Raw genomic sequence first — 24,601 nt, 5'->3', positions numbered from 1 at the left:
CAGTTCCTAAATGACCTCATTTCCTAATTTTCAAATTCTGATCTAACTTCAAAGACTTACTTCAACTTCTCACATCTACCAATGCATGACTGTACTGATTTTCTAATGTCCAGGTCCTGAAACTTCTTAACTTCCACTTTCCCACATACCTAAACCCCTGACTCTCCATATTCCTAACTCTCCACATGTCTGAATCGAAAAGTACATATCAAGACAGTAAAGCAATGAAAAACCAAGTAGTGATCTTCTTCCCCAACTTTACCATCCATGTAAAACCTCCATCCTCCATCACTCTATCTACCTCATCAATCAATAGCACCCTAACAGTCATTCAATTTGACTTACACCCTTAAGGATAGGTCACGATATAATGTTAAGTGTTAAAGTCGTCGAACCGATGAAAACTGTTGGTGCAAGAAGCCGGGCGGTTTAACGGGAAAAAGGCGCGCGACCAAGAGCAAAGCAGCGTAAAAGAGAAGAAAGAGGGACGAAACGAAGGAAGAGCGAAGAAGGTGGGGTCGCCATGGTTGTGGTCCGCCTGGGAACGACAGGACCACGCATTGTGATCCGAGCTGCGAGAAGGCCACGCTAGGCTGACCCCAGGCTTTACATTAACCATCCACCGTGTACGTACGCACGTAAATGGCCACCCACCCCCTTGCCCTTAAGTCGTACCTGTTGCACAGGCTAATCACTGGCCCACGGACACGCTCTTTTGTCTTCCTTCCTCTTCCCTCGGACAAGGTTGCGCAACGGGCTAAACCAGGACTTTCTTACCGCCGTAAACAGAGTGGAACGTGGAACGCGGGATTATTCGAAAAAACTTCGACAACAAACGTACGAGTTACGATCTCGCATTCCAGCCGATAAACGGTTCAAGGTGACGAACTTGTCGATCTTCGCGATTCGTGAGAAACCACGGTCTTCGCGGTTCCACGACTTGGGAACTTTCTGCGGGAAAATGGGCGAAGGACACCTTGTGACCGTGGTTGGGGTAATGAGACAAAGTTGGAGCTCTTTGGAGGGAGAGAGGATTAGGTAATTAGGAACTTCAATGTCTGAGATTTGGAATTTCAAGAGTTTCAAAGGCTTAAGTGTTCGAAGTTTTGAGTCTAAGATTTTTAAACCTGTAGATCTTCAAATTACCAAATACTCAAATTATCAAGTTTCATAGATCATAGAGTATTCAAATTTTCAAATTTACAAATCCCAAATCTCTAATTTTCCAAACCTTCAAATTTGATATCCCAAACTTCACAAATCTTCAAATTTCACATTTCCACATGTATGAATCCCTAAATTCCTAACTTCCTAACTTTCTAACTCCCTAAATCCCTAAATCTCTAAATTACTGACTTCCTAACTCCCCAACTCTCTAAATCCCCAACTCCCTAAATCCCCAACTCCCTAAACCCCCAGCTCCCTAAATCCCTAAATTCCTAAATTCCTCCATCCCTAAATCCCTAAATCCCTGAATCTCCAAAGTCACAAATTAGCATTACCTAATTCTGAAGCCTCCTTCACAAATTTAAGAATTTCCTCAAATCCTGTAAAGTACCATTCACTTCTACCCTTGTTTCGAACGTCCATTCAACAGAAGAATGTACCTTACGCAAGAACCAAGGCTCGTTTACGACTGAACGCAATTATTTTTGCAAAATACTCGCAGCAAATTACCCCCACATTATCATTCTTGAGTACAAGTTCTTATCAATAGAATGCCATTCACTTTGTCTACAAATATCTGAGCTACCTAAGTATATCTAAAGCCATTTCACATTCCGATCATAGAAGTCATTTTCTATGAGACTTGATTTTAATATTAAAGAAAGGAAAAGTGGTTTCAGACTCACCCTCTGGACAATTGCACTCGTACTCCAGATCGTCGATTTGATGACACGTGCCTCCATTTTTACATGGCGATGGATCACAGGGAATATATTCGTTCTCGCAATTCTGGCCAGTGTAGCCGCTCGAGCACATGCATCTGTAACAAAAATTTAATTACATAAACATATGTAGAAAAGAAATTCTTTTGACAGGAAAAATAAAGCTATTACATAATCTAATTATAATACTCTTGTTATTTGGAGAATAACAAATGTCTGTCACACACGGAAATGTCTGAACAAAAAATTCTTGGAAAAATACTAAATTGGCCACAAGGTTAATTTCATTGATATTCGGATAATTTGTAGGACATACCTGAATCTCTACATACTGTATACATATATAAAAATAAATTAGTATATATAAAAATACATACTAATGTATTGAACTATAAAAATACATACTAATGTATTTTTATATATAATGTAAAAATTTTAATATGTAATGTAAAAATATTTTTATATGTAATCTTTTATATATAATTATATTTGTATAGTAGTATAAACAAAGCCACTTTATTTGTAAAATATAACAAGAATATGATAATATAACAAGAGTATAGTGTACCAAGGGTATTCAAGAATAGTTAAAAGGTTTTACACAGATACAGTTAAGATTATCTGTTTCGATCAGATCGATTACACGGTCTAACGAAACCGTAATCGACAAAGAGTGGATGAATAATTATAAGTTAATGAACGTGTATCCTGTATATCTCAAGCGTTAATTATAAGGCAAGTCTTGAATGCGAATTTGCCGGTGAGAGTAAACCGCAGGTCAGACACTCTAGGACATCGAATGAAACGCAAACAGGCGATTTTATTCGCGATGATGTCAGCAAGATTTAATATGATACGCAGAACTGCGAAAACTGTGTCGATTACGCTTATCATTTGCATCATATCTATGTCTCTAGTATACGAATATTTAATTACCGAAGTGTGGTGCAAATTTTATTTTTTTGTTATGTTAACAGGGTTACACTAGGTTTATTTCTAGGTCTCAATATTTAGTACTTTCTACAATTTTTTATTAGTACATTTCTAGATTTCTATGATTCTAGATCCACGTGTACTTAGAACCTCTATATTTCTAGAGTTCAATATTACAATGTTAGAGGCATCTATGGATTCTTATCTCCATAAATGCCTATAACACTCGGAACTACTATACTATATCTTTACAACCTCCAAATCTCGTTTCCAATGTCCCTAGATCCCGATAACTCTGAATTTCTATATCTCTGAATATCTGAACCATTTGGAGCCACGTGTCTCAAGAATCTCCACATCTCTAAAGCCTCATCTCCAAATTCCAATAACCCTAAATCCCTACATCTCTACTCCCACATTCCCAAATCCCTATATCCCCAAATCCCTATATCCCCAAATCCCTATATCCCCAAATCCCTATATCCCCAAATCCCTATATCCCCAAATCCCTATATCCCCAAATCCCTATATCCCCAAATCCCTATATCCCCAAATCCCTATATCCCCAAATCCCTATATCCCCAAATCCCTATATCCCCAAATCCCTATATCCCCAAATCCACGTATCCCCAAATCCCTATACCCCCAAATTTATATATCTATAAAATCTATAAAATCCTATACCTCCACACCCTGTGAGTTAAATTGAAATATGGATGAAATTGCTACCACCCAAAGATTCACACATCTAATTATGATCCTCTACTTCCAATAAATTCCTAAAAGTTTCACAATTCCGAAGACGTGCAATTTTTTATTCTATTAACGTGAAAGCATCGGTAAGTAATGTGAACGTCGGATAATGGAAATACGATTCATTTCGATCGATTTCTCACAGTTCTCCCATTCGTTGACTCTCATCGAGGCAACACGAGACCAACGAACCGCGTTAACCACTCGAACAATCAATATTTATAATACCGGTTTCTGGCTTCATAACATCAAGTTTTTGCGTCTAATGCGACACTTTTTATGCACATATTTATGCTCATCGCGATAGCACGTATTAGTATACAGGTTGTTGCTCCGACGGAGATGGAATAAAATTTTTTTCGATATGCAAAGATTCTTTCGAAAACCTCTGTTATTAGAAAAAAATCCTTGGGTAGTTTTTGTTCAGTTGTTAAATGACAAATGTATTTTTAAATTTCAGCGAACGATTTCGAAAGACTTTGTTAAATAAAAATTCATTAGATTTGAAACAAACCAGTGAAAATAATAAAACATGATCACCTTTCACCAAATACAGAAATTATAGTATCTTTCAAAACATGAATCTCTGTGTTCATTAATTTTTCAGTCTATTTTCAATGTTACTAATAGGTGCTCTAACAATAATGAAATGCCTTAATTAACGTTACGATTTCCCTTTGATTGTACACTGGATTGCCACAACCAGACATTAAGTTAATTAAAATCAATGTTATGCGGGTTAGTCTTATTACAATTAATTAACAAAGCTGTCTATTATGAGGTATTGTTTCAGATTGATAGGTACACGAGTACTTTCTACATTCGCTATAATTCTAGTGTAATCGTAAAAGCAAAGTATCAATGATTAACGTTCCACATTCAGAATCGTGTCAATTACAGAAAGGTTTGAAAGTGGCCATTTCCCTTCTCCTAAAGGCCAACTTTATTTCAATGTTATTTTCTACGTGACCTATGCGAAAGTACCATTCACAATGTGAACGTAAACATTAAGCGTTACGTGTATCATTCGCGAAGATATCCTTTATATTAGGTTATCTAGTAATAGTAAATACAGATATCTACGATTATCCCTTTTTTTCGATGTATCATTCATTCCAACGGATATGTGGATCTATTTTATTCCTTATAGTTACCGTAAAATATTTCTACATTTACACACGAAAATTTACACATTTAAAATTAAAAAATTTACACACTCAACATTTTAGAATTTTTATTTTAGAATTATTTCAGAATTATTTCAGAACTATTTTAGAATTATTATAGAATTATTTTAGAGTTATTTTAAAATTATTCAGAATTATTTTAGAATTTAAAAATTGTTAAGATTCAAAGATTGGGATATTTGAATATTTAGACACTTGTAGAATTGTTGTCAGAATTATTATCATATTGTTACTTGTCAGAATTATTGTAGAATTTAAAAATTGTTAAGATTCAAAGATTGGGATATTTGAATATTTAGACACTTGTAGAATTGTTGTCAGAATTATTGTCATATTGTAACTTGTCAGAATTATTTTAGAATTTAAAAATTGTTAAGATTCAAAGATTGGAATATTTGAGTATTTAGATACTTGTAGAATTATTGTCATATTGTAACTTGTCAGAATTATTTTAGAATTTAAAAATTGTTAAGATCCAAAGATTGGGATATTTCAATATTTCGACACTTGTAATCGCGATACATATAACTTAGATCAACATTTTGGCGCGGAATTTCTATACGACACAATGGCGCGCAAATTCAAATAAACAAAAACGCACCTCGAGCTGGCAGCCAGTAGAAGAACCAAGAAGACGCGTGTGAGATACATTTTCTCTGAAAACTGATTCCCTCGGGTCGCAAAAGGACGCTGTCCTCATATTTTGACGAACACACGCCGTGCTACTCCATTCCCAGCGATCACCATCGTCATTAACTCAAACTAACCTCTGTTATCCTCAAATCCTCACTTTCAATATGCATATACAACACATCCACGTACACCTTCACACTGACACACGGTACAAGTAAAATAAAATGCACAAGTTCACACGCCGATTGCACTATTATTCTTATCACAAACTTGAACAGTCGTTGAGCAATGAATATCGAAAACGATCGTGAAAGCACAGTATCTCGGAAGAAAAAAAAATGGCGTCGGTATGTCCTTTTGCAGCGCGTAATCCAAGATTTATCACCGATTCAATTCCGTCACTGGCGTACGCTGTTTCTCTTCCTGATACACGAAGCACCTTTCCCGCAACTCCATTTTGAAATATCAGCCTTTTTGTAGCCGAGAGACGGATTAAAATCGGAGCCGTCGGTACATGGTGTTCCAAACGATTGCACGTAATTGTCCAAACGACCCGTAACACTGTTTCGAAAGTCAAATAAACTATATACGAATTGTACAACAAACTACGATAAATTCTATTGCGTCAAGGTTAAAAACGGAAGAGTAACGAGAAGTGTATGACGGGACGCGGAGAAAGCATAGCGATCGGAGTTTCAGCGGCAAATCCACGGCCGCGCTGTTCTTTTTCTCACGCTCGTTCGCGTCACTTTTGAACGCGGTTCACTCACAATCGTCCGCGTATAATCCGTGCACGATGTCGATTCGATTCGCTTCGCGTGACAGCGCGTACTTTAAACTCTCTTAAATTCGCTCAAATTGCCTCTATCCTGTGTTACGTCGGGTCGACGAGTTGCCATGACGGTTGGGGTGCGGGGCGTAGCCGAATCTCCGCGCCTTTATCGCGCTTCTGTCATCTCGGCCATGTGCCAATACATCCTTACGATTATCAACCCCCGATACACTTTTGCGCGATAATTTTCCGGTCAAACACAAACGGGAGCGAACAACACAGGGTGCGAGACGCGGTACGCAACAACGCTTGCCGGTCTCTTACGAACGCGACGCGCCACTGTGAAAATCCCACGGTAACCGGAAAAAAACCAAATATCGTAGTAACTGCAGTCACTTGACGCAAACACTGTCGGGAAACACGGTGTAATGTCACATCACGTTGCCACCTGTTTCCGCGCGAATCGTACGCGCTCGGTGATGGACCGGAAGGGTGAAATCGACAGAGACGCGCGTAGAACGTGTATCGTTCTTGAACGGCTGGCGACAGACTAACCTTACTTTCAGTTGTGGGCCGCCCAGAGGGCGCCGTGGTCGTAGATGACCCCTCTGCTGGCGTCACAGCCGATCTCCTACCCCCACCAGTTATCGTTTGGGCCGTCGTGACTTTGTTTTCCTTCTCGTTTCGCCTCACCACCCTCTCGCTTCTGCTCGCGCTCGTTAACCAAAAGGCCCCATCGGCTCGTTCCGTCACCCTTCGTTAATCTTCGACTATGTCTCGCGGCGTCCCGCTCGTACGCGTCGCAACCTCGTAAGGTGCTCTCTTTTCAACCTATCTCGTAGGGCCCTAGCTCGTAGAAACGATGCGGAATCGTTGCGTGCATCTCGGGTCTCTGCCCCTATATACCTCCAGCTTCGTTGATAGTATGCAAGAATTTTGCTAATTCGATAGTTACACGATATTCCGCCGAGCATGTGTACCCGAGGCATGGCGGACAACCAAATTTGTCACGCGTTCCCAGCATTTTTGTCACGGCACGCTAATTGCGTGCATTTTCATGCAGCGACGGAATCCTGCGAACTGTACACACTCGTCGTCGATACTGCATTTTACTTCAACATTTTTAACACGATTAGTTCGTTTAAGTTCTCTTATTAGTTTGTCACGTTTCATTGAATTTGGACATTTATAATAATTATCGAGATTATTCTTAAACTTTGTTGAAAGACACTTATACCCTTTTCTTTAAGAAGACACAAAATTTAATAGTTGATATTTGTCTCTAATACTTGATTTAAACACTCATATCATAAAAGATATCATAAAAGACCACAATAAGTGTTTACTAGACCACAGATTATACATTCATGACATATCTATAAAATGCAAATAAATTATATAAAGTATGCGATCATCTTTGAATTCAATGATTTATCTTTATTTTGCAGACTGCGATATGTCATAAATGCATAAACATTCGATTACATCAATGATCGTATAAATACAAATGAGCACATTGTATCGATGAAAGAATATTAAAGAACTTTATATAAACAATCTTTTAAACTGCGCAAAACGTTTCATAACGTCATGCAAAATGAATTCTCAAATTTTCCGTATAAATGCTAGCGAAAATTTACACCTCCAGGAAAGAGTTCCGATTAATCCGTTCTTATGAATATTTATGCACCCTTGGAGCAAACAGGCCGGAAGGCAGAAGCGTGCCGGAAACACGAAAATTCTGATTAGAGCGTGTTGACCAGCTTAGGAGCATCGGCCGACAGTAGACGGGTAATTTGAAAAATTTAATTTTCACTTGTTTACACGCATTGTGCGAATGGCTTGCGGGCATCCTACAGGCCGGACGATGGGGTTCCGAACGAGGGGATCATCCCGGATTTCCCCTACCTACCCAGCAACCCTACGAGTTTCCTGACCCGACCCACGTTCTCTGCTCTCCCTCGTCCGATCCATTATCACGCATCGGTGGCTTCGAATGATTTTTCGATACATTCGATTTTCGAGAGTCTCCGATCACACGTAGATTACCGTGATCTCTAGGTTCAATTGCTCCGGCGAGAATTCGCTCCACTTGCTTTATGGTAAATACCGTGCATTGAAATACACGGTGCCTTCAGATATTTAAATTATGGAATGCTATGAAAGGCTTCGATCGTAAAACCGAATTATCGACTCTGAGTTGCACTGCTGAAATAGGACGTGCTATTTTATTGAACGGTTCTAATAATGATGACGGTATTTTAATGATGGTATTATATACAATACGAAGATGTTGATATAAATATTTTTAATTTATTTAATCTATGATAAATTGTATAATATAAGACTACGCTATGAAAACTCATCGGATTTTGCTCAGTATATTCTTCGAAGAAGATACAGAAAGTGATTCTCGTGCGACAGTAGGTGTTTCTGTTACTGTCGAACCAGTCCACAGGTATCGAAAAAGACAAGCACGACCCCGAAGCGGTTCGATTTCAGCGTCGAATCGAAGGGTGGGTTAGGCACGTCGATGTTTATGTGTCTCTGTTATATGATTCATATTGGGATGCCATGGAGGCGGACCACGACAAGAGGAAGTTTCAGCATGGGTCTCGAGCAGTCAAAGGTAGAAAATATGTCAGAAATGATCCGGGAACCAGTTGGGATGCCGATTTTCGAGCGGCCGACGCACGCAGAGCTTCCCTGTGGTTAAAAGAAGGAAAAAAATGAAACGATCGAAGAAGAAACAAGTCACCGGCAGTTTTACTTCTTTGCTCGACCATTCAAATTCGAATTTTTACCGAGAAATATAAAAGTGCAACAAACACGATCGTATATTTCGCAGGTCGAGTTTATCTGACATTTGACACTGTCCGGTTACAGAAATATAAATGCAGAGATACGTAAACATACAAACAATTCGAGCACATAGATGGGATCTTCCAACAAAATATCGAAGAAGATGTTATATTAAGGGCGGCCATAAACGTTTTATTGCCGAGTTAAGAGCAATCCGACCAGTTCTTTTGTTCTTTCGTCCGACTTTATTTCTCTCGATTTGTACGCTGCAGAAAATGTAAAATAAAAGGTTTACGATGCTCAAGTAATTTCGTTGAGGAACGGGTGCAAAAAATTATCCTTTGGAACGAGTTTTGTGAACGAACTTGTTTCAATTTGGGAATTTAGCAAATTTATTGTGGGTTCTCAAACAAACCAGTTTCAATTTGGGAATTTAGTAAATTCCAGGTTCTCAAATTATTTAATTTGATTTAATAATTAGAAAATTTAAAAGAAACAAAAATTCTCAAACATAAATCACTGAGTAAACGCAAAGTAATTTATTTATACCGTGTAAACTGTTACATGTACAAAGAAATCATCAGAAAAAGGGGGTCGTTTTAAAATTGGTAATATTTTACACAGTCGACAACAAAATCAATTTCCATCGAAAGCAAGTTCGAAAGGATCAGTCACGGTGAGAGGTTATATTTCAACGATTTCTTTTCTCCTGTGCGACAATAACATTGCAAAATGAAGTCATTTGGGTTCGAAGCAACGCACAAGCATCCCTGCAAAACCGTGGATAAGAACGGGGCGTCTCGTGTGGACGACAAATGCAAAAAGGCTGCGAAACTAATGGGACAGGATTCGAGGGGACGAATCGATCGCAGTTTGTCACGATCGATCTCTGACTTATCATGAACTTCTTTCTTTGCTCGTACGCTTTTAAGATGGCTTTACATATTCCTGCGATTAAAGTTTTATTTTTTTACATGAATTTTTATGGTCTCTTGATTTACTGTTTTGTTCTTGTAAGGTTTAGACGTTGCTTAAATGATAGTAGCTGTATAATGAAGCAAAGTATTGTTTTGTTAGGACAATTTTATAAAAGCTTAAAAATAGTACAATGTTATAGTAACATAATATATAACAAATATAGTTGAACATAATATTTACTTCTTTTTAAGAAAGTGAGTATATCTAAAGAAAATACTCTAATCTGTTTTTAAACTGTGTATGAATTAACCTTTTGCCATCAAATTTATTTGTCAGGTGCGTCAGTTAAAATGAACTCATAGCTATAATGTTTAAACAAACAATAAAAATTACAATGTTTTAAATATTTTATATTCAGTGATCCTTATAGTTGGACTTAAATTTGAAGTTCAAGAATATTAAAAATATAAGTAAAATTTGTAATATTTGAACTGTGAGTGCGTCACGAGTGCGTCTTGTCAAAGTACAACAAGGGGTTAAATAAAATTAATCAAAAGCTTAAAAAGCTGTGTAAACTGAATATATAAATAAAATTAGTTTGTCTAATTGGTAAAATTATTTCAGCTAATTACATGTCAGGTTTAGATCTGACATAATCTTGTTTCTATAAAAATAATAATTGCAGGTTCGACCGAACGTACAGAATAATTCAGTCATTCGTCCATTTGGTGCAAAACCAGCACCAAATAAAAGGCAAAAGGAACCAGCAGGAAGAAGAAGCCCAAGAAGAGAAACACCGAGAAAAAGTCAAAACGCTGACCAGGTACGATCAAGATCGAGCATCCTGCGAGGAATTAATCGAATCTAAAGCGATATCTCGACCCGTTTTGTCATTAGCAGTCCCGAAAATCGATACGAGCCATTACATGGTTACCTGGTCGATTTATTTGACAGGAAATTGGAACGCGAGGAGATTGAAATCGAGTTTCGAAAGAGACGACATGCTTTGAATCTCGTTCTTGATCATATTTACGAGCCTATCAAGCGGTCAAGATGAAAACATTCTCGCGAGGAATATTAAGTGCACTCTGGGTTTAATGATAACCCGACTTTAGCTATTGATATGGTTGATCGTTATAGCTTCATAATGCTTTATACAGAAATGATATTATTAAATAGACGTGCTCTGTTTTATAGATAGATGGGTATTTGTAAATTGTGCATATCTAAGTGGATTATTGAAACTTTGGATCAGTAGGTTCTTTATATGACTTTCTTTAGGTTCTTTATGTTATTAGATCGCTACTGTTGTATCTAGGTTTTTGTATTCGTAGATTGTTGTATTCTTGAATTTTTAGATGCGTGGTTTTCTGTGTTTGAAGGTGTGTTTATTGTGGAGACTTTGTGTCCACAGATTTGTACATCGTCAGATCCCTACATTTGGAGATCCCTACATTTTCAGATCCCTACATTATCAAATCTCTATATTCTCAAATCCTTACTTTTCTAAATCTCTGCATCCTCAAATCCCTACACCCCTAGATCTCTACATGCCCAGATCCCCACATCCTAAGATACTTACATTTCCAGATCTCCACAGTTTCATATCCCTACATTTCTAGATCTCTACATATGCAGAATCCACATCCTAGGATCCCTACACTTCCACATTTCTACATCCTAGGATTCCCACATCCCTGAATCCCTACATTTGCAGATCTCTACATCTGCAGAATCCCTGCATCCCCTTAATTCTACATCCTCAAACACCTATGTCTACATTCCCAAATAGCCCCAAATCCATAAATCATCACATCTCTATTCTCCCAAATGCCTACATTCTGTGTCCACATCTCCAAATCCCTACATGTACCTAAATCCCTATATTTGTATCCCAGAATCTGTGTACTTCTACATCTCTCTATTTCTACATCCCTACTTCCTATAACCTCTATTTCTACACCCTAAGTTCCCAAATCCCTACCTTCCTATTTCCCCACATAAAAGTTTAGGATCGTACACCATCAAAAATAGAAAATAATAAAATTTGATAAAAACTCAAACTACATCCTAAAATCAATAGTTTCTTTCATCACAGTGAAAATGGCGGGAAAACGATAAACATAACGGTGTCGCAAGAATATCTTGGTTCCCGCGCATTCTTTTTCGCACGGAACGGAATATTGTTCTAAACCGGAGAAATCTAGATCATCTCATTGATTATGCATCAGAGTGTCCGTTATATCTCAACGTTTCAGAAACGAAACTGTTCTATGTAAGTACGTAAGGGTCTGTTTGTATGAATTTATGATGAACGTTATGATTCTATTCGTAGACATAGAACACTGAAGATATACCAGAAAAGTCATTTTAATAATTTTTAGACCGTTTGAAAGCTACTATGGTAATTTTAAACTTCGTACATGACTTTTGTATATTTTCTAAAAAGTAGTTTTCAAACTGTTTGTCATTGCTAGTTATTCTATACAGGGTGTCCCTTTAAAGCGTATACACACTTTGAATATTAATATCAAAGATAAAAACGGTAACAAAACAGTTACGTTTGCAGCAGTTATTTCGAATATTCCTACCAAATTATTAAGAGATTGTAGTCACGATAAAATCCAAGTTTACCAAAATAATCGTCACACTCTTAATCGGATACGTTTTGTCCGCGTGACGTAAACGGATGCACTGCACGTAAAGTAAGGAGCATAACGGCGGATTAACACGGCTAATGGAACGCCAGCACAGGGCGCTTTCCCACCGTGGTAATTGCCTGAATTGGTTGGACTCGATAATCGTTACGTCAGACGATTCTCGACGATCAACTTCCCCGTTGGGCACTTTGTCACTTGCAAAATTTCGCTGCAGACTTTCGCTTGGTCCAAAGAAAAAATCGAGACACATTCTTTTTCTTTTCTTGAAGCTGTAATATTTATTATGGTAACACTTTTTGTCGATAATATTCTTCTTAATGTTAACACTTTTTGTCGATATTATAATTCTTTATCTTGACATTTTATGTCGATAATATACTTCTTTTTGTTGACACTTTTTGTCGATATTATACTTCTTTATGTTAACACTTTACGTCGACAATAAATTTTTCTTCTTGACAATACTTTTTCATAATAAAGGAGACAGTATACACCAAACGAAATTATCGACAAAAATACAGAAACATGCTACTAATGATAACAGTGAAAGAATCATCAAAAGTAAAGAAAAGATTGTTCATTAGAATTCTATATTAAAATTTTTTCTCTGACAACCATGTGATTTTTTTTTTTCAAATAAATTTATATAATAGAAAGTTCGTTCGATACTTTATTATAATGTTGCAACACGTCCAAAGATTTTCCTTTTAAAGCAGATAAAATCACGCAAGGGTTAACCATGTAATACGTGTATTTGACACGAAGGAGCCTGTGTATAAGCGTACTAACGTAACTAGAAGCGTACAATCAAATTTACAGTATACTAGTAAATTAATATACACGAAGTGTGCAAATCGAAAGAGTTATCATTACAAAGACTCCAATTCCCTTTCACTGGTTGCTCCATTCTTGGTACAACCGTATATTAATATCTCACCTTTAGGCGATTATTGGAAATACGTAATACATTATCGAGCTATTGGTACCGTAACGTAATAGGGATATTTCTTGAACACTTTATTGCAACTACTTCACTAATCCAAACATGGGTAAATATATTTTTATTCGAACGTTATCATCTTCGTGATATACTGTCGATGTTTAACTTCGAGTAAAATATTGAAGTTACAAAAGTTCACAAAGAATCGCAGTATTTTATCGACAACCGATTGTATCATTTCGAATCGAAAACGACTTATTCTTCTTGCAATACACCCATTGCTTATTGTTAGCCAAGGAATTAAAATACCTTCGATTATCTGAGGTGCGAATATTGCGATAGATTGAAAAACCTGGCAGACCTTCGGTTCAACGAATCGAATTATCCTTCGCCTACGACATTCTTCAAAATTATAAATAGTGGACAAACGTATTCCGTAGCGATAATTAAACGTCGAGGAATGATACACTGTGCCATCGACAATTTCCTTCAACGACAGCCACCAGCAGGATTATTAATGATCGTAGATCGTGGAACTTACTTGCACTTTCCTGTATCGTCCATGGAAATGTGGAGCAACAGTGGACACATTTACATAGTCGATTGGCTGGAAAAGTGTAGCGGAATGTAACCTTGACAGCTCGATCCCGATCGATTTTACACGATTAATCATTCATGTCTCTCGTGGGATCAACCTCGTGTGTCGCCTGCCTCACAAGAGAAATGGTGGAGATTGGAACGACAAATTAATCATCTTGCATTCTTATGTTATACTTCAAAATTCTCTGGTTATTTAAATAAGACGTGGATGAAATTATTCTTAAAGACATTTAATTCACAAGCAAACATGCTTAACTCAATAATTTTGAATAAATTGTATACATATCTTTGCAGTAGTCTCTGAAGTGATATCAAAGAAATCTAGATCTTTCACGTACTTAATTCCTCGTCCACCCCATACTGATTCAATTAAAATTTTTTCTGCGGTGTTCTCGATCTCCGATTACGTTTATCAAACTTTCAGACGAGGATATGTGAGGACTAATCGCGACACGTAAGCGTGTAACTCGAACGTCATCCTCGCGACAAACTGTAGATCGTTACTTTGACCCGTCCAGCAAGTCGCGTGACAATCGTTCTTCTTAATCCCATCTCTTGAAAACGTAACTCTTACTCGTAACACGGTGAGATATCAAGGATCAGTAGCAAGTCCGGTTGCAGCCTCATCAGACGTTCACCGATGGTAACCAACCCGCGACAATTAATCTGACACGGCAATGCATCGAATTCTCAGATTGAAAACCTCCGTTAAGATTCGTTTTTGCACCACAATCAATTTGCAATTGCGAAAACGTTAATGAAAACGTCTACGAGCACGAACTTTTAACGAAGCTGTGTCAGTCGCAATCACGGGTGAAACGTTATTTATGAGCGCGTAGAGGAAGTGGCAGACCTGATGAAGCAATAACAACTCCGGATAAGATTGATGCGATTGGCAATCATAGTGCTGTTGTTCCCGCTTTATTTAAGCTCCCAATGACCCATAGAGGGACTTTCGAGAAATGGTCAGTGTTCCTCGGTTATTAAATCACGCGGTTGTGCATGCGAAAATTCTTAACCTTTGATCTGGCATTCCTGCAGCTTCCAGTGACCTACTGCTTCAAATTCTATCGTGTTTTATATATAGTACTGTTTTATAGGACTGTTTCATAGCGCTATAGAATTGTACTATAGTATTGCGTATGTAGAATATGTATTGCATGCAGTTTTGAGAATGATATACTGATGTCAACCTATGAGTTGGTGCATGAGGAGGTCCCAAAGTGAAGCAAGCTACGCCTATCACCACCTTGAACACTTCCAGCGTTACCACTTTTCCATTGTATCATTCCCTTTATCGTACTATTTTATAGCGCAATAGAATTGTACTATGGTATTGCGTATGTAGAATATGTATTGCATGCAGTTTTAAGAATGATATACTGATGTCAACCCACTAGTTGGTGCATGAGGAGGTCCCAAAGTGAAGGAGGCTACGCCTATCACCACCTTGAACACTTCCAGCGTTACCACTTTTCCATTGTATCATTCCCTTTATCGTACTATTTCATAGCGCAATAGAATTGTACTATAGTATTGCGTATGTAGAATATGTATTGCATGCAGTTTTAAGAATGATATACTGATGTCAACCCATGAGTTGGTGCATGAGGAGGTCCCAAAGTGAAGGAAGCTACGCCTATCACTACCTTGAACACTTCCAGCGTTACCACTTTTCCATTGTATCATTCCCTTTATCGTACTATTTTATAGCGCAATAGAATTGTACTATGGTATTGCGTATGTAGAATATGTATTGCATGCAGTTTTAAGAATGATATACTGATGTCAGCCCATGAGTTGGTGCATGAGGAGGTCCCAAAGCGAAAAAAGCTACGCCTATCCCCATGAACACTTCCAACGTTACTATTTTACCACGTTATCATTTTTTCGTCTACCATATTTCTATCGTGACCAATTGTAGCCATAGCTCTCTTAAACACATACAGTCTCTTCAACTCATGGGTTGACATCGGTACTTGTAATATCCAACTTGTAATCCAAATTCTAATGAACCCATTTCATATTTCCGTGTTATGAAATTTCCTAATCCTTACAGCCCCAATTCTGAAACTTCTCTAACTTTGACCATCGATTCAAAACTCGGCCAGGATCCCTACGTTATCAAGATCGTAACGTAACTGCAGTTAACCTTGACGCCGAAGAGTAATCTTTGAGCGCATCGTTGTTCTCATAACCTTGTCGCCGCAGTGACTTGACGTGTCTCTCACAATATAATATTTGTACGCGTCGAGGTGTGCCCGGTGAGATCACGTAATCCGTAGATCGTACCGCTCGAGTTTAACGAGTCGTTTCCACGCAATAAGGGTAGCCTAGACGAGGTCAACCAGGTCGACGAAGACGGTCGTGAAGCTTGGCCCGTTTCTTCCGAGAAGAAAAGGGATCTCGAGCGATTCGAGGAACCCGTTTTCTACGGCACCGAGTGACCGATAACTACGTGCCGCGAATACCGGACGACAATTTTCGAATTTCGCCGGATGAACACGCGTGTCTAGCGACACCAAACTCGTCGCCTATTCTTCACCGGGAATACAGAAACACGGAATCGAGCTGCTTTCGATGGTGATACGCATCGCGGACAATCCTGTTTCTGTTGATGGTGGTCCAGTGGACGTGTTTTGAATAGGATGTGGAAATTTAGGGAGATGGAAAAAGTTTGGGGAATTTCCAGGTTTGGAGATTTTGGAACTTGGGAGGATTAGAAGTTTGAAGCTTGAGAATATTGGAGATTGAGAGTCGAGAGATTCAATTTGAAAATTATGGATTTGAGAATTTGGGGATTTGAGAAATTGGAGATTTGAGAAGTTGGAGATTTAGATATTAGGGGACTTGGGAGTTTGGGAATTTGAGAAATTGCGGACTAGAGAATTTAAGCATTTGAGGGATTAGAGATTTGAGAATTTGGAATTTTGAGAAGTTGAGGTTTTGAGAAATTGACGATGTAAGAATTTGGAAATTTGAGAAGTTGGGGTTTTGAGAAATTGACGATGTAAGAATTTGGAAATTTGAGAAATTGGGGTTTTAAGAAATTGGTGCTGTAAGAATTTGGGACTTGAAAATGCAATAAGATCATAATCAGAATTAAAAAATTCGAGAATTTGCAAATTAAAAAGCTGAGAACAGTATCCTCACATTATAACTTAAACCGTACCACCGTTATAATTTTCTGATCGTTGATATCGAAACGATTCCGCGAATCGTTTATTCGCTACATTATCATTAACACTTTTGTGAAAGCATGCAATTTTATGGAAATTTGTAGTTACCTCCTCTTTTACGCCTGCTTTGCCGTCAAAGTACGTCGCCTGATTTAATCTTATAATAATGATAATTATCGTGTACATTTTTCGAAAATATCAGGTTGTAAGCATGTACTGTTAAATTCTCGTAGTCAAATGTAACGTACGAAGTCTTTTGAAAGTGTTATATAGCGAATGGTGTCGCGATGTCTCATATTTTTTATCACCGACATAACGATTCTCTGAATCGATCGTAACACTTTCCAGTACATAATTTCATGTAAATTTTCTTGTGAAGAGTTATTTCAAATCATTAAGTTAGGTAACTTCTCGTGTAGCAATGACATCAAGTTAAATGTATATAAAATGTAATATAATGTAATGTAAAATATAATATATATAAAATAAAATGTATTCCGACACAAAATCGTTCCTCACATAATTCAACATTTTACATGTTACATAATTTACAGAACACTTCAGAACCTTCTAAATTTTTAATAAAACAAAAATTTCTAAATTTGTAGATTTTTCAAAAAAGACATCTCAAGTACAAAGCATCAATTTTTCTTAAATCTGAACAAATATTTCAAATAAAATCATCAGAGGAATAAAATGATGTTGCACAAGAATTATAAAAATTACATAGCAGAGTAAAAAATATTAAATCCAGGAGAAATTGATTTTAAAAATACCAGGCAGAAATTTCGAGTGTGAAAGCATGCTCGGCTCGCGATCGAAGCCGTATCGTTGATGAGAACAAGCCGAAGGGAACAGGTGTGGACACATTCCGGGACACTGTGTGGCTAAACCAGGTGCGAGTTTCAGCTAGAACCCCAAAAGAATTTGACCTAACGGGGTCGGCCCTTGCAACGTTGAAAATTACTGCGGAGGCCACGCTTTATCAAGATTCGGTGCGGATTCATCGGGCCGGGGGTTAAGAACATCGAGCGTTCCTTTTTGCCTCGCCTTCGCTCAATTAAATTCTACTTCGCGAGGATCATTTCATAAATCACACTACCTGTCCCGAGCACGCGCGAGGGTGCTTTTCGCACGGATATTCGCGAATGGTGTCATTTTGATCGCATTATTTAAATGAACGTTCAATAAATTATGTGTTTGATGTTTCAAAATCTAGATAAATGCCTACGTGCATTATTAGAAACATTTAATGAGCATTAAATAGAGAAAGCATTTAGATTACAGTCTTATTCCATGTAAACACAATTTTGTTAATAAAACTTGAGACATGGAATGTTATATAAAAAAACAAGTTTATACTTTATTTTTGCAAATGAAAATTATATGTATAATGCACATAGTGAGTATACAAATATAATTTAGAATTTCACAAACAAATAAACATCAATATACATCCAGTTACTATGAAATAGCATAATGTTATACCTTAAAATATTGCTCAAGCAACAAGTAGTTCAATAAATAATTGCAGGAATAAATCAAAGAGTGCCTTGTATTCTAGAAGGAAAATAGGTACCTCACAAACACAACAAAGCTAATAAAAGATGAAAAAGTTACCCTATCCACAAGAGATACGCGAGTGGCTACAATTATACCGAGTATCAAGGCTACGCTGTCGATACGGAATATTTCACAGTAAAGATTCGATTAATTATCCCGGTATCACGGAGCCACCCAATCAAGTGTGTCCTCGGTATAGGCGCGCCTTGTTCGAGCACCGATTCAACCTAACTATTTAATAACATAGTAGCTCCTAGCTGCACCACCTGGCGGTCAGGCATGCCGCATCAAAGTCTTTATTAGAGCCAATTGAACGTTATTGCTTCTCGAGCCTCGTAAAGGGGAGAAAGAGAGAAGATGGTGAAAGAGAAGAGATTAGCGAGGCTCGCGTTGACGAGATGGTTGCATGGCGAGTGCACGTATCGAGACAGGTGAAGAAAGCTGCCTCTTCTACCTAGGGACTTTAATGCTGAACCCAAATGGGATGCGTATACGTGGATGCATAGGCGAATTAACCGGGAAGAGGTTACAGGGTCTACCAGCCAGTGGATTAACTGCGTTAAAAGGGAATTATTGGGTAGCGGCTCGATTAACCCCTCGTCGATATTTATTAGCCGGCTAAAGCTCGATTATTCCTATCTGACTACAAGTTTGCATCGTACGCGTTAACCAGATACCGTTCAATTAAGGCACCGCCTGTAACGCCGCCTTCTCTTTTTTCTCTTAACCTCAGGGAAATATTGAACCGATTAGGTTAGCAGCAAATGAGCAGGTGACGCCTGGGTTCATTGTCGCACTGATGGAAAATCGATTTTCTAATTCCAATATTTAAAAGTTCGCTATTTCTGTGTTTATTTCTCTGGCAAATTTAAAGCAGATATTAAAGATTTCAATTTTCGTTTCATATCAGGGCTGCAATTTTGACGACATTCATCGCAACACGGCACTAAATAAAAGGCTCTTGCACCGCTATTTTGCATCCCTTTCCTTCAGTTTTAAATTACAGATAAAGTTCACTTAACAAACATGAATCTTTAATATTTTCTCAGAAAGCCTATCATTTAGAAACCATCAAAGTGACGTAACTACAAGAATGAACATCCTATAAGAATGAGTATCCTTCAAGAATGTTCACAAGGTAGATTTTTCGACATCTCCTATTCCACAATCTCGAAGAGCATTAAAACAAGATGTTTATGATTTTGAGAGGTATAAAATTACTTTTATCAGCGTGTTATTCGAACGGATAGTGAGAAGCAGAAAGTGTGTATGGTCAGAGCCGCGACCTCTCGAAATATCGTCGCGGATCAACGAATGCGGCGATGAGGGCTCAGAGAATCGCGTCAGTGTCGTTCGTCTTTGCCGCAATTACCGATTGAGCACGGACGTGGAGCGCATAATGACGTCGAACAACGAGGATCCATCCAGTCGATCCCACGGCCCATTACGAATTTGCTCGTAATTCGACGTTGCGTCGATTCGAAAATCGCCTCTGTCCTCGCCCCGAGCTGCCTTTTCCTATCGATCCTTCTCGAACTGCGTTTCGAAAAGCGAGTTGTGAAAAGTCACGGAATTCACACTCTGGGCATCATTTCTCTGGGTACCAAATATGTATCATGTTTTCTATTTGATATTTCATTTTTTTCTCCCCTGATTATGGCTGAACTTTGTTTTGAGGAATCTGACACATGATGCACTAGCACTTTGACTTTGGTAAATTTTACTCGAACTTTTAGTATGCTTTAATTGGGAGTTCAAGCTCAGTTATATTTTGCATTATCAAGGATTGAATAAAAAATAGATATAACATTTCATCTTTCATCTATAATATTGTAACTGTGATTACTTCTGACTGACGCACCTAACATGAGACAAGAGGTTAAGTTTGATGGACCATTGCTTATTTAGTAGAATGTTAAGATACATGTTACACTATCACTAACTTCTTTCTTTTTATAATAATCTTGTTTAGCTAAACTTTGTCCCTACACTTGTGGGCTAAAGCATTATATAAAATTGATTTTCTGTCAAAAATTTTGCAACATCTTCTATATTCTTCATTTTCAGTTTTCACATCCTCTCAGACTTCTACCAAAAACATTCCTCCCCATGTTTTATTAAAACAATCTTCATTAAATGTATTATATATTAAATAATAAAATTAAAACAATAAACAGGTTTATTAAAACAATCAACAAACTGTCAGGTTTTTTATGACATTCTCAACAAATTGCTTCATCCAACACTCTTAACAAATTCTTTTTCATACAACACTCAACAAATTGTGTATCATACAAGCTGTAAAAATCAATTACACCAACAATGAACCGAAACGAGACTACGAGGGTCTTGCAGAGCTAGTTTCGAAAAGAGCAGAGTATCGGAGGGTCAGCGAAAAAGACGAAGGGGGTTGGGTTCGAAAAAAACGAAGTGAAAAGGGAAAAAGAAAAACGAGAGGGTATCGCGGAAAAGAAACGAGCTCGCCAAAAACTGGTTCCAGCGGGGGACTCGAAGCCGGGCGGCGTGGAGAACATAAATCCGCGCTTTGTTGAGATCGAGTCGAGATTAATCGGGGCCCGAGCCGAGCTGACTGCACGAGAGCAGATAATGTCGCTGGGCCCTACATTATATTGAATTATATCGGCTCGACGCTGGTGGCTGTGTGCGCGTACACGTACGCCCTTCCTTTTTCTTCCCTTCGTCAGCAGCCACCAAGAGAAAGCTTTGTCGGCTGGACGAAATCCTTCTTCTCGAATCCGCGGAACATCTTCATTTTTCTATCTTTTGCTTTTCGATGTCATATAATTTTGAGAACGGATGAACTCTTGTTCGAGTCTATCTACCGCACAAGAGTTGATGACCGAAGAATTTGTTATTATTGACAATTAGTCTTGTATCAAAAATATTAGCAAAGTATCCTTTGTCGCTGGGAGAAAGTTCTGATATGTGCTATTTAACGACACTGTTGCGTTTCAATGTCATATAATTATGTGAACGGATCAACCCTCTTGAACGAATCTATCTACCGCTCAAAGAGTCGATGACCGAATTTGTTATTATTGACAATCCTATATTAAAAATATTAGCAAAGTGTCTTTTTGTCACCGGTTCCGATATGTGCTACTTAACGGTGTTTTTACGTCCTCAAACTTTTTTATTTTCACAACCGATCATTTGACATGCAAGAACCCAATAGTTACGTCAATGAGCAGTCGTAACGTAAATTTAATCGTAGCATAAATTATTCGCAAAGTGCATTACCCGTTAAAAGTGTCGAATTACAATACCGATACCGCGATGCAAAAATTTATGCAGAAGATTGAAAATTAGAGCTCCGGGTCGATAAGAATCGACAGCGGTGATGAAAATTGATGTTAAGCTTAAAGCAGGAGCGATGATCGTAGGAGAGATAAAGATAAAAGGACAACGTTATCGACGAAATCTTAGCCAGACGAAATTGAATCGCATTCGGGCTTCATCGTAAAAGCCGAAAACGGCGTGAGAGCGCAATTTACGTATAAAGATGGTATGTAAAGTACCGTAGAAGGACCGTTAACGATGTCGTTCGACTTACTTGTAAGATCCGTGAATGTTCTTGCAGGAGCCGTGTCTGCACGGGTTCCTGTCGCATTCGTCGATGTCGTCCGCGCAATTCGGACCCGTAAAGCCGGGTGCACACGTGCACTTGTAGCTGTCCTCCAACGAACGACACTCGGCCCCGTTTCGACAGGGCGACGAGGCGCAGTGGTCTTGCCGTTCGCAGTGCTCGCCTGTAACAGAAGCAACAAGAGAAATGCGTGCCGGGTGTCTTTCGCTTTAACGGAGAAAACCGTTTACCTACAATATTCGAATTACGTTTATAAATCGGGTCAAAAATTCTTTTATACTAAATTACTATTTTGGAGTTTTAAAAGGTGAATATCGGAATTCAAGATAGGTACACTTTGTGATCACTATAAGGCTTCGCAAATTTCTTTTGAGGAGGCTATTTAAGATTACTCAAGAATTCCAGGTTTCTCAAATTTACAAATTCTCAAGTTTTAAAATTCTTAAGCTTTCAAATTCCTAATTCCCCAAATTCTCAAATCCCCAAATCTTCAAATTTAAAAATTTCTGTGTCACTAAATTCTCAAATTACCAAACTCCTAAATCACCGAATTCTCAAATTTGCGAATACCTAATTTCCCAAATTCTCAAATCCCCAAATCCTCAAATTTACAGATTTCAGCGTCGCCAAATTCTCAAATTACCAAACTCCTAAATCACCGAATTCCCAATTCCCCAAATTCTCAAATCCCCAAATCCTTGAATTTCCAAATTCCCAAATCCCCAAATTCTCAAATTTCCAAACTCCACAACCCCCAAATTCTGAAATTTCCGAATTCCCAATTCCTCAAATTCTCAAATTTCCGAATTCCCAATTCCCCAAATTCTCAAATCCCCAAATCCTTAAATTTCCAAATTCCCAAATCCCCAAATTCTCAAATTTCCAAACTCCACAACCCCCGAATTCTCAAATCCCCAAATTCCCCAAATTTCCAAATCCTCCACTTCCCAAATTATCAAACTCCCAAAAATAAAAATAACCAAACCTCTCCAAGTCCATAAATACACAACGATAAAAATTTCTGAATCTAAAACGCAATTTAAAAATTGCTATGCAAATGCAAAGAGTGTAGTCCCCTGCAGTCTCCGGTTCACCCCCCCTGGTCGCAACACTTCAAAAATGAGCCACGTATAGGAACCCTATCCTTGAGTCGTTCGTTAAAGCAGATAAATGAAGATTCAGCAGCTGGTGCTGAAGAGGTTGCAAGGAGAATAGAAGGGGAGCAAAAGGAAGGAAGAAGAATGATAGGGGTGAGTTTTGCCCTCGATCCGTTGCTGGACTTGTTACCGAGGGCAGCCAGAACTCGCCCTGTTTATTCGCAGGACATTTGGGGCTAAGAATCATATGTGCCGCAATTGAACAGATGTTTAAATGCTTAAAAAGGAAGTCGCAAAAAAACGTACAGATGTCGATTTAAAATTGCATCATTACAATTGAAAGCTACACTTTAAAACTGCAAAAAGTGAAGATGAAAATGTCAGATTACTGTTAAATATATTTTCTCTTTTGCCGAGCACCAAGTGCTGCCAATTACGAGAACAAATAAATAAATCAATCTTTGTCGATCACAGTGACGAAGATCGACGTGGGAGAGGTACAAATGTCCTGCGGTTTTTAACCAATCTTATCAAGGGAGATCATGGAGAAGATTTGTTTCTTTCCTTGAAGAGATATCGTTTAAGATGGCGCTGACCATCCTACAGTCTACCAAACCATCGCTTTCTTTAGCGTCACTGATTAGTGGAACTAATTACCAGAGTTACTCGTTCCGTGGATCTGACATGTCTTTGCTCCTTGATCCTGTGCTCTCGTGTAGCTATGACCCAGTGGTGCTTACACCATTTTATATCTCATAATCAAGTCACATTGTTTCCATGAATTTTTAAGTGCACTTCAATTTATTCAATTTCAGTCTAACACGGTTGAAATTTAATTTCAATCTAACCTCTGACAAACGATTTAAGAGTCAAATTATAAAAAATATTCAGAGTGAAATACTTGGTTAGCTATCAAGTTATAAAATTTGAACGGATCAAGGTTATATCTCGAAGCATCTGCAGTTAAAAATATCGATACGATCCGCAGTGATGAATTTGCATGATAAAAGTATGCAAACGCGAAGATTGAAAAGAAAGATTGAATCGCAAGGGTGAGAACCACTGGGC

At 38.1% G+C, this 24,601-nt stretch overlaps 1 protein-coding gene across 3 annotated transcripts in view; it reads right to left on the bottom strand.

The window, feature by feature from the left end:
- Nucleotides 1-24,601, bottom strand: part of N (neurogenic locus Notch protein) — a 282,796-nt gene that overhangs the window by 147,841 nt on the left and 110,354 nt on the right. For 2 of the 3 annotated variants that reach the window (XM_012289665.2, XM_076531387.1), the window contains exons 4-5: nucleotides 22,404-22,599; nucleotides 1,854-1,987 (exon numbers count right to left, since the gene is read on the bottom strand). In XM_012289665.2, the coding sequence (XP_012145055.1) occupies nucleotides 1,854-1,987; nucleotides 22,404-22,599 (330 nt within the window). Of the gene's footprint in view, nucleotides 1-1,853; nucleotides 1,988-5,363; nucleotides 6,740-22,403; nucleotides 22,600-24,601 lie in introns of those variants that run through there. The other variant, XM_012289668.2, reaches the window with a different exon arrangement.

The sequence above is a fragment of the Megachile rotundata genome, chromosome 4 (assembly GCF_050947335.1).
Source record: "Megachile rotundata isolate GNS110a chromosome 4, iyMegRotu1, whole genome shotgun sequence".
In the NCBI taxonomy this organism is placed as follows: Eukaryota; Metazoa; Arthropoda; class Insecta; order Hymenoptera; family Megachilidae; genus Megachile; species Megachile rotundata.
The sequence above is the reverse complement of the archived record's forward strand: the minus strand, read 5'-3'. Positions and strand labels throughout refer to the sequence as shown.